Source organism: Vipera berus (genome assembly GCF_964194415.1).
Source record: "Vipera berus genome assembly, chromosome: 2".
Classification (NCBI taxonomy): Eukaryota; Metazoa; Chordata; class Lepidosauria; order Squamata; family Viperidae; genus Vipera; species Vipera berus.
The window spans coordinates 216,303,974-216,315,267 of record NC_138203.1 but is presented as its reverse complement, the minus strand read 5'-3'; the positions used below and the strand labels follow the sequence as shown (position 1 = coordinate 216,315,267).

The window sequence follows — 11,294 nt, the reverse complement described above, 5'->3', positions numbered from 1 at the left end:
GGAACCAAGCATAAAACAACTCAGTACAACCTTTTAGAAACAATTCTGCACTTATGAACAGAATCATTTCTCAAAAAATGATAAGTTATCCAGTATGATATCCAGTCAATAGTATTATATACTAACAAAATCTCAGAACTAAATTTTGTCAGTTTTTCTCCTGACCAGAATAATCCATTATACCAACTTATTTGTCCCATCAGGATCTGGTCTGCTCTGTGTGTTTTCTTTCAGGGAAAGATTCTAAAAATACTCTTTACATAAAGTGAGGGGACAGGGGACTTAGCAACATGCCTTCTCTATAGTTGTTCTCATGTTGTACAATACCCAGCTCACAAGATGCAGAACACACCGAGCCTCGTCTTTTGTAAATCCCTTAAAACCTGATGCTTTTGTTGATCATTTGAATCATTATACTGGTAGCTGTTATTTGCTCTTATGCATTGACTAGCCGTTGTACTTCGGACGAAAGCAGTAATTTTCTTAAACTGTCTCAATCCCTCCAGGCCCCCCACTTCTGGCAATCTAGAAAAAGATGTGTGAGGTCTATTTCATCGGCAAAAGACCAGAAAAGCACCAGGCCCAGATGGAGTGACTCTTTGCTTGAAAGCCTGTTCTGAACTACTGGCTCCCATCTTCACCCACATCTTTAATAAATCACTGAAGATGTGTTATGTCCACCTGAAAGTCATCATGGATCCACTGTTAGAACCCTTGCAGTTTGCCTAAGAAGCAAATAGGTGATGCCGATGCTGTCAATATGTTCTTATACTACATTCTGCAACATCTTGAATCTCTGGAGATCTATGTATGGGTCCTTTTTGCGGACTTCAGCTCAGCATTCAATACCATCATTCCAGAAATTTGTCGCTCTAAATTGATCCAGACTACTATACTTGCTCATACTTGCAGGTGGATAATCAGTTTTTTGACAGATAGGAAGCAACAAATGAGGCTAGAGAAAATTACATCTAGTACCCAGACAATCAGCACAGGCACCCCTCAGTGTGTGTGCTCTCTCTCGATTGCTCTTTTCTCTCTGTACCTATGACTGCATCTCAAGGGTACCTTTGGTTAAAGTTCTGAAATTTGAAGACGATACAACAGTCACTGGCCTCATTCAAGACAGTGATGTGTCTGCATATAGACAGGAGATTGAAGAACTGGCCCTATGATGCAGCCGTAACAACATGAAGCTGAATATGCTTAAAAACTCAGGCCATCATTTTACTGAAGACCTAATTCTCACAGTGCTGCCTAATGTCCATCTATATTTTCCCACATGGTATGGCTGTAGTATTATTATCATTATCTTTCTTACTCCTGCCTTGTATTGGTATTATGATGATGATGATGATGATGATTCTGTCACTTTGCATGTACACTGAGAGCTTCTGCACCAGAAACAAATTCCTTATGTTTCTAATCACACTTGGCCAAATAAAGTATTCAATTGAATGGCTACGTATAAACCTGTATATGGCATTACTTTCCTGAAATTTGCATGACAGTAATTTATATGCCCTGCTCAAGGCAAAGCTGTACCTGTTTAATGGTGAAGTCATTGATGAGATGATGATTATGCTCATTTAGACTACAGTGCAATGTGATGCAATCACTATGCATTAGGAGGTCTTGCAAGGTGGCCATCCGCTGTAATCCCAAGGAACGCTCCACTCCATCAGGCAAATAAGGATCATAAAAAATAACGTTGAAACCAAAGGGTTTTGCACGTAAGGCAACTGCTTGCCCAATTCGGCCTTAGAAAAAGAAAAGATGGGAATCTTAAGCCCAGCATTAGGCACTGGTTGCATTTACACTTATATTAAGACAGGATTTGTTTTAGATAAGATAAACATAAGCTGCCCAATGCTCAACTTGCTTTTCTCCAACTTCTTCTGCCAGTACGCTTGACATATCTTTAATATTCTAGTCATGGTAAAGGTGAGTTTTATATATTTGTTGGAATAATGGTGTGTGTTTGTGTGTGTGTGTGTGTGTGTGTGTGTGTGTGAGAGAGAGAGAGAGAGAGAGAGAGAGAGAGAGAGAGAGAGAGAGAGAGAGAGAGAGAGAGAGAGAGAGAGAGAGAGAATTTACCTGAATATCTGTGGTGGGGGAGGGCATATATTTAGGGATCTTTAATGATGTTTATCTCTTGGGATGGTGTTTGATTTTTCTGAGAGAAGACTGTTGCCTTTTTTCATTTATGCTTGTAACTTTTTGTATTTCTATGGAACAGTTACATTTTGCCTGTTTGCGGATTTATGTTTATTGTGGATGTGCATTAATGAATAGGGAAACATTTGGGGTTTTAATACAGAACTGAGCTACAGTTCTATCACCAAGGACCATGGTGGCGTTATTTATTTTATTTATATTTATATTATCAACGTTATTTATTTCTCTCAGTGCAGGTGGCACTGAGAGAAATAAAAGTACAGTAAATAGAAATAATAATTGCAGTCCAATTTGGATGTGCAGCTATTCAGGTCTGAGAGATAGGGAAGATATTTCCACATAAGTGCTCTCAAAGTTATCTAATGGTCCCAAATATGCAAAATAGTCACATATTTATTTAAAAACAACAGATTAAGAGATAATAGCTACTGTTGTCCTCCACTTTAATGACAAAAGAATATCTTCAATTTAGAAAAAATACATGCAGTCAGCACGCCTACTCACTAGAGATGTGTAAAATACATTTGGAAAGAGAATATTCCATTCTTTAATCAGCTGTTAAGTTGTGCACATCTCTATTATTTATTCTCTAACTCTTTCAATTCAGCGCTCTCCTTCTGAAATCCAAGAATTCCAGTACTTGGGTATACCTGACACTTTTAGGTATTAGTTATTATACTGTTTGTCTGATTATCTAAGCATTAGCACATTAAGAATTATCTTAAATTGACTCCATAACCTTGGAAGAGCGTGTTCAATAAAATAATTCAGGTGTGACAAATTTCTAAGACAAGGTCAGGAACAGATTGATCATGGAGCAAGTTTATCTACGTGGTCGCTAAGAATCAATTATGGCACATAGCCTATCAATCAGATTTCTAAGAAATAGCTAAGGAGGATTGGATTTATATCTTCAATCTTTCTCCCACCTGCAACAAACAGCTTTTCTAACTGTGGCTTTCAGAGTAAGCACACATCCTAACTTTGCCGCCAGATGAAATGGAATGCAATGGATTCCTTCAAATCATGAAAGTAGAAAAGTGACAGGTATGTGAGAGAAATACAGAAACTGAAGTGTTTGAATGTTTTGTCACACTAGCACATCATCCAAGTCAACTGCATTCATTATCCAGAAGCACTGCTGCTTACCAAGGCCAATGATGCCCAAGGTCTCACCACGGATACGTACAGCACCACCAGCCACCTCTCTGATTTGCTCCATACTCGAGGCTCTGTTTCCTTCCCGCATGGTTTGGTGAAGCCATGTAACCCGACGATAAAGGTTCAGGATGTGACAGAGGGTAGAATCAGCTGTTTCTTCCACAGAGGATGAAGGGATATTGCATACTGCAATGCCTAAGGAAATGGGAACATATCATACATCTTACTGACGGCCTGACATAATCTCAGCATTTTGATATCAAATCTGATCCTGTACTTGAATGTTATGTAGGCCAAGATAGGAAGCTTTATTTTGCCTGCCAATTACATTCCCTCGGAAGTAATCTATTGAGAATCACACACCATTAGTGGATGAGCCTTCTTTTCCTTTATCTTTTTTTTTTAAAAATTATATTTATTAAGTATTTTTAATAGAATAAAAAGAGAATTCAAAGACAAAAGGAAAGAAACGAAAAAGGAGGAAAAAACAATAAGGTTAAGAAATATGATTTCCAACTTCCTTTTCAACAAATAGTTACAAACTTGTAGTCCCTCTTCTTTTTAGATGTTACACAAGTTCCTCCAACCCCTCATTCTTCTTTTCCTTTCTGCTTCCACAGAATCTACTCTCTCCTGCTGTCTTAACAGTTACTAGGAAAAGAGCAGGAAACTTTTGTCTGATTGCAGGGCTGATTATCTGCATAGGGCTGTTGGCTGCATTAAATCACTCAAATGACAGGTCCGTCTCATTTCGTTTATCCTGGCAGAGTCTCCCTAGCCCTGCTTCTTGAAATTATTTTAATTGACTGAATTTGAAAGGACTTTCTACACTATCTGTTGTTAAATGACTTTTCACAGTAAAGAACTGTTTCTCCTCAAGTATACCATAACTTAGGAATATTATTATTTTTTGAAAATTCTCATTTCATGTAAGTATAAACTTGAAGCTCAGACAAACATTCAAAAGAACCTCAATAATTCAGTACCAAAAAGGTGTATTGACTAGAAATCTGGATTTAAAGAAACTAGAAACTTTTTCAGATCGACCTCTCAAATACTCATTGTATGATTCAATGGACAAGGAGTTTGGGTATAACGTAATGCTTGAACAATGGGAAATATGTGGAATAAAGGATTAAAATTTACATTAAATTATAATTTAAAAGAGAAAATTTACAAGATGATATATTGTTATCAAAATGCATAAAGGTATTTCAAATGTTGGAAATGTAAAGAGGGGACTTTTTATCACTTATGATGGACATGTGATAAAGAAAATATTGATAAAGCCAAAAATTACTGATAAATGTAAGAATGTCATTTTTATCTAATTGATTTAATAAGAATTGTATTAGTTTAAACAGGAGACGGTAAATACGAAGGGGAAAACAGAGGAAAAATTTAATGTAACAGCTTGAGACTTGCACTAAAGATACTTATATGTCATTGTATTATCGATTAACCCAGCCGCCACACGGCTTTTCAAATACTTAAATGTAAAATTAGAAAATCAATAAAACTTTTTTTTTAAAAAAAGAAATTATTGGAATAGGATTCAAATGTTAATACAGAAAATTCTTAAAAGTGAATATAAAAAGAAAACCAGAGACTTTTCTCTTGGGGCTAGTGGACAAAGACCTGGAAAAAAATATGGACCTTTGATGTTATATATGTTGACAGCAGCAAGATTACTCTACGTTCAGAAATGGAAGACTACTTCGATTCCCACAACGGAGGAATGGTTACGAAAACTGATGGAGCTAGTAGCAGAGATGGCTAAACTGACTGTAGTGATTAAAGAAAAGAATACGAATCCTTTTATTTCCTTGGGGAAACTGCTTCTAGACCTGGTGCTTGGGGACGAAAAAAAGGGAATTTTAATTTTGGGTTTTATCAATTTGCTAGTTTATAAGGTAAAGGTAAAGGTAAAGGTTCCCCCGCACATGCGTGCTAGTCGTTTCCAACTCTAGGGGCCGGTGCTCATCTCTGTTTCAAAGCTGAAGAGCCAGCGCTTGTCCGAGGACGTCTCCGTGGTCATGTGGCCGGCATGACTCGACGCCAAAGGCGCACGGAACGCTGTTACCTTCCCACCGTAGTGGTCCCTATTTTTCTACTTGCATTTTTACGTGCTTTCGAACTGCTAGGTTGACAGAAGCTGGGACGAGTAACAGGCGCTCACTCTGTTACGCGGCCCTCGGGATTCGACCCGCCAAACTGCCGACCTTCTGATCGACAAGCTCAGCGTCCTAACCCACTGAGCCACCGCGTCCCTTGCTAGTTTATATTATCCTGTAAAAGTAAAAAGTTGAGATTTGAACTTGGCACTCAACTTTACTGCACCAAAGGAAGTCAGAAGTCAACGAATTTTTTCCCCTCCCTTATCTCCCTTTTCACTTCCTCATCTTTTCCGCTATTTATTTTGTATTTTCATTGTCTCATATATTATAAAGTAATAAAAATTGACATTAAAAAAATCAGCCTCTCAAATACTTAAGACAAGCAAATTGATGAAACGTTAAATTATACTTTTCTTTCTTCAGTTATATCAAGTTGATTCAATTATCTGAATTTAGTAATCCCAGTTTATCTGAATAATGTAGATCTCATTTCAATACATATTTAAAAAAATAATATAAATCAGCACAAATTATCTGAAAATAAAAAGATTTCAAAACGAAGAAAGCAACCAATCGCCTGATGAAACTGTGTACAGTATAGAGAATACATGGGCTCCATTTATATTCATGCATAAGCATATCATATTTATGGTTTTCAAGCCATGCTGTATGTCTTTAGCCAAGTAACTACTTTTCAGTTCAACTCTCTATTTCCAATATAAGGATAATAGCTTAAAACAATTAATGTTGTTATGAAAACAATGTAAAGTTATTTTTAATAACAACAGGAATGTTTGCAAATTTATCTTAATAATAGGAAATATTCCACTTGCCTCTCAGAAATTTATTTTTTTTTAGTAAATTCAACCCAAACCCCAAAACTGAATTCAGAGGAAGGATGTACTCCCTACCCACCCACTCTCCAATATTCCTTTTTTTTTAATTTTACTGGGATCATCATACCTAATTCTGCAGCTGACTTGATATCCACATTGTCATAGCCACTGCCAATTCGCACAATGACCCGGAGAGCTTTGAACTTCTCCAGGTCCTGGCGCGACAAGGTAATGGTGTGGTACATCAGAGCCCCAACAGCTTCATTTAGAACCTAGAGGAAGATAGAACAACAGAATAATGCTCACTCCTTAGCTTTAGAACTAGTAAGCTCAGAATTCTACAACCTCACTTATTATTCAGCCTTCCGCTTCTGATCGACACTTTATTTGCTGTTCAATGAACTGCAAAGTACTCCAAGAAAGGAATGGAATGTGAAAGACAGAAAGAGAATATAATTGCTTCTACAAAAGGACAACCACCATCACTCTTTTCCTTCACGTCCTTTTAATTTCACAGAAAAAGACAGAAAGAACTGTTTCTCTCCCTTCCCACTGGCCTTTCATAGCAAGCAGAGTAGCAAAGTGCAGTATGCATTTTCTGCAAAAGCTGCTAGACAAAGGACCACCCCTTCTGAGTTCTTTTAAGTTCCCACTGGTTTCCATAGAATTTGGTTCAAAATGAGAGTGGAAAGCAACTACAAATGATGGCTAGCTCTCAAAGCAAAATTTCTGAATTCTGGAATCAACTCACCCGTTTTTCATTGGAAAGTGACATTTCCCCCCTCTTTTTGTAAATCTTACCTTTTCATGGATTTCCTGAGTTGATTGTGCATCACAGAAAGCCACTGTGGCAACATCTTTCAGGATAGGCATTTCTACAGTGCAATCCCTGCCATCAAGGAGGGCAACCAATGGACGAGCCGGCATTGGACCATTACCAATAGGCGGCCTTATACCTATAAAAGAAAACAGAATTATTCGCCCACAAATAAAAATGAAAAGTATACTTCTACTAGCCCTGTTACAAATCAATTATGTCAATCCAATATATAAAGTGCTGGGAAAAATTCAGGAACAGTATTTATTACTGATAGAGAGCTTCTTATAAGTGCAAAAGATCTCAAATTCAAATTCTACCATTCTTCCATTAAGATTGGGAAAGATAGCTTTTTTTAATATAATAATAAAACACAGTTATGTATTACATGGTCAAATACCATCAATTATTTTGCAGAACTATTTACAATACATACATACATACATACATACACACACACATATTATATATATATTCTTGTAAAATCTCATTCCTCATATCTTATAACTTTATCGCATAACACCCTTTCAGAATATTCAAATTATTTACTGGTCTAAGTTATACATTTTTGAAATTTACAAAATGAATAAAATGATATCATTTCAAATAAATTATCTGACTGAGTTATGGGCCTGAGTTATCATGGGGCTACATTTGTTAAACTGAGTTTTCAAAGAATGCATTGGGCCATAAATAAGCAACTTGTGATTTTTCAGCATTATTATTTTTCAGCATACTACTGCCTTCATAAATAAATATTTTATGCAGTAAGGATTATGATTGCCTAATACAGAGAATCTTTATCTTTATATTTTAAACGGAATATTCCTATCTGGAACCCTTGAAGTTTGCTGCAGTCAGAACAGAAATTAGTGAACAAATAAGCCAATAGCCTGATCATATGGGAGCACCCAGCAATGCTTTAAAATTAAATTTCAGAAAAAAATAATAATATGGAAGGTACTTACCCATATCTATGTGCATATATGGACTACATTAATAATTCTAACATATTTTTAACAATTGTGGGGAATGGGATAGTTGTGACCATGCATACAAATATCTTTTATCAACCTTTCAGTATTTTATGTGCTTTCAAATCTGAATAGTAAAAGACACCTAAGAACCACATAAGAAATGGTTATTACATTCCAAAAAGAATTCAATTTATTCTCCCCTACCTAAGGAAATAATGATGAAAAACACAATAGAAATGCACAAATGTTTCAAGCTAATATACTAGTCTTCCCAAAAATAATATAGCTCAAAGATGGAAATTGAGTCCATAGTTCACATAAAGTTCCAACATATTGGTTTTAACATGATGTGTGAGAGTAAAGTAAATTATGATTATGACTTATAAGTTATAAGCCTAGCCAGTTGTAGTACCAGCACTGATCGTGTTACCAGGTTTGCTAGTAAAATGTCAACAAGAAAGCAAACAAGCTCAAAGGGCACCAAGGATCCCGTAGTTCAGCCTTGAGCTGCAAATATTCTCTTCTATTGCTAGCCAATTGTATTTATGCAATGAACCATGATTTAGGAAAACTTAGATAAGTGTGACACGTTTACCCAAATATATATCATAACAAGTTTATATACAATCAATACAACTTGATCCCCCAAATAAAGTACAGAAAACCCTTCTAATCCCTAGCAATAATGAAATAATTCTCAGAGCAAGAGTCCACAAGTTCTGGTTGGCCTTGTTAGCCAAACAGAAATCTATTGGGAAATGAAGACATTTTGGCATGTTGCACTTCGGTTCCAAGCAAGCACCCTAAGAAGGTGGCATTCATTGGGCATAAAAGTCTAAAGTTAGAATCAGAAGAGCTTGCTTTTCCCAATGCAGGGACCTGAATCACCTTGTATTCACTAATGGCTTTCTCTCAACATCGTAAGGGGCAAGTGTAATTATCATCTTCTGTGTGAAGTAAACAACACCAAAGTGAGCAAAACTTAACATCATATATCTCTACGTACGTATCATTGCATAGCAACATTTAGGCTTCAGTTCAAAGCAAGATTAACATGCTTCCTTTAATTCATTTACTTTTCATTTATTTCTTCAGGGGCAGTTTTATTAGTTTTTATCATATCACCCAGGGTTTTATTTTTTAAAACAGCTTCATCTGTCCAGATGATTTGTCTGTCCAGAAAATTTCAGCTAGGTGCCTTAAAGTATAACATATAAATATGCTATATGTAATATAATGTACAATATATAAATAGAAGTAATGTTCCACAGAAATAAAAAAAAATAATTGGTCTTCAATTGCTACTACTTAATACAAAGGGGTGAAAGGTAAAAGGTATATAGACAATTCAAATGTGCTTTAGCAGGAAACTAGTTTAGATTAAAAGGCTAAAGGCTAAACCTTTTTCGACACATTGCCACAATTTGCAAGAAACCAGAGGGTACACACTAATAGAGAAAACAGACATTTGTGCTTTTCAACGGCAAATCATAATTATCTATGGCAGGGGTCTTCAAACTTGGCCCTTTTATGACTTGTGGACTTCAACTCCCAGAATTCCTCAGCCAGCTTTGCTGGCTGAGGAATTCTGGGAGTTGAAGTCCACAAGTCATAAAAGGGCCAAGTTTGAAGACCCCTGATCTATGGTATCGTTTGAAAGAGACACTTCACATACTCGGTCACCTTAAAAACCTCTATGAGACGTTTCCCCCCTCCTCCCTTCTGTCAAGTGGCAATCATAAGGCTATCCGGATTCACGGGGTACCACAAGAGCTGTGAGTAGCAGCCTCCACCAAGGAAAGAGGATGCAGAGCGCGGTTTTTAAGTAACGGGCCGGGACTGGCGGGCGTCATCTGGGCATCTCCCTGGTACGGACCGGGCCATAACTCGAGGACCCTACATTTTCCAAGAAAGGGTTGGCCCATGACGCCTTACGAGCAGAGGCAGGCTCCGTTTCCTCCGAGAGCGACCTTCTGTCACCAGACCACGTGGGCGAGAAATTCGGGACACGAGGTCCGAATCCTCCCGCAGCTTCCGACACGCGGGTTTAATTAAGAGAGTCTGGCCGCCCTTGACCGTCATCCCTCCTCCTTCCGACGCTCAGGAAGTTTTTACCTTCGCAAATGCGGTCCAGCCTCTGGCGCTTCACTTTGTGCCTGTCCATGGGACACCCCGAAATGGGCCCGGGCGACTCGGAGCACGGAGAGGAGAGGAGAGGGAGGCGGGAGAAAGCGAGAGAGCTACGGAAGCTGAAGCCCGACTGGGCGAGCGGAACACGCGAACTCGTCCCCGCCGAAAACTGGCTGGGCAGCGGCGGCCTGGGCCTCCTAAGTCTGAGGTTGGGAGGGGCGGAAAGCCCGGCCGGCTCGTCCGATGCGCCACAGGATCCCGCTGTCGCTGCTGCTGCTGCCTCTTCCCCGTCGCTGCTCTTTCCCCCCCACCCACCCCCAAAAGCACCGGCCTCCAAAACGGAAACGGAAGGGCTGGGGCCTAGGAAAACAAGATTCCCGGCACAGGCCCGACGGGAGCGTATCGGGTTCTTGCAACCATAGAGTCGCTTCTGAGAGTTCCCACGCTTCCGGTCCGCTCTCGAGTCATAATAAATGCGGGTTCCGTGGGAAATGATCAGCAACATCTGGTGATGTCAGCAATCGCTCCGTCTCCTGCTTTCCTTTTCCTTGTTTAATTTCACCGCAGCAAAGAATCCGGTATTTCTTTTTGTGGCTGATAAGCTACATAATAAGGTTGAAAAATATTAATAGGGCTCGAGGGCTTACACAGCCGTGCCAAAATAGAATCCTGTTACGTTAGAGGAAGATTTGAACTTATTGGATTTATGCACAATAATCTTGTAAGATTATTACATATTCTTCATAGAGAAAAACAAATGCTGTTTAATTTTGCTGGTTTTTCCTGTATCTTCCTATATTGGGCTGTAGATTAAGAGTTCTAAGCTGACAAGTAATGTAGATGAAGATTCATCCAGTTAAAAACACTCGACAAAGGATTGTAACATGATTTCAAATTACGATATCACTGTATTTTTAATTTTAACAAATCAATCGTTATTCTTATATGTAGGACTTTATTAAGTGTATATATTTTCTTTTTTAAAAATAAAGGTCTCTTAGCGTTGTGATCTGGGACAGACCAAAAGGCTTGCCAATAGAAGCAAATTTGTTGCCAATAAGGGTTTTTTTCCTGTTTC

The 11,294-nt window shown here is 38.2% G+C and overlaps 1 protein-coding gene across 1 annotated transcript in view; it reads right to left on the bottom strand.

Annotated features, from left to right (window-relative positions):
- Nucleotides 1–10,490, bottom strand: part of LOC308664053 (C-terminal-binding protein 2-like) — an 18,561-nt gene extending 8,071 nt beyond the window's left edge. Inside the window, exons 1-5 of the mRNA XM_081320998.1 lie at nt 10,202–10,490; nt 7,094–7,248; nt 6,420–6,564; nt 3,328–3,534; nt 1,546–1,760 (exon numbers count right to left, since the gene is read on the bottom strand). Coding sequence (XP_081177124.1) covers nt 1,546–1,760; nt 3,328–3,534; nt 6,420–6,564; nt 7,094–7,248; nt 10,202–10,250 — 771 coding nt within the window. The 5' untranslated portion in view covers nt 10,251–10,490. The remainder of the gene's footprint in view (nt 1–1,545; nt 1,761–3,327; nt 3,535–6,419; nt 6,565–7,093; nt 7,249–10,201) is intronic.
- Between the last annotated feature and the right edge of the window lie 804 nt (nt 10,491–11,294).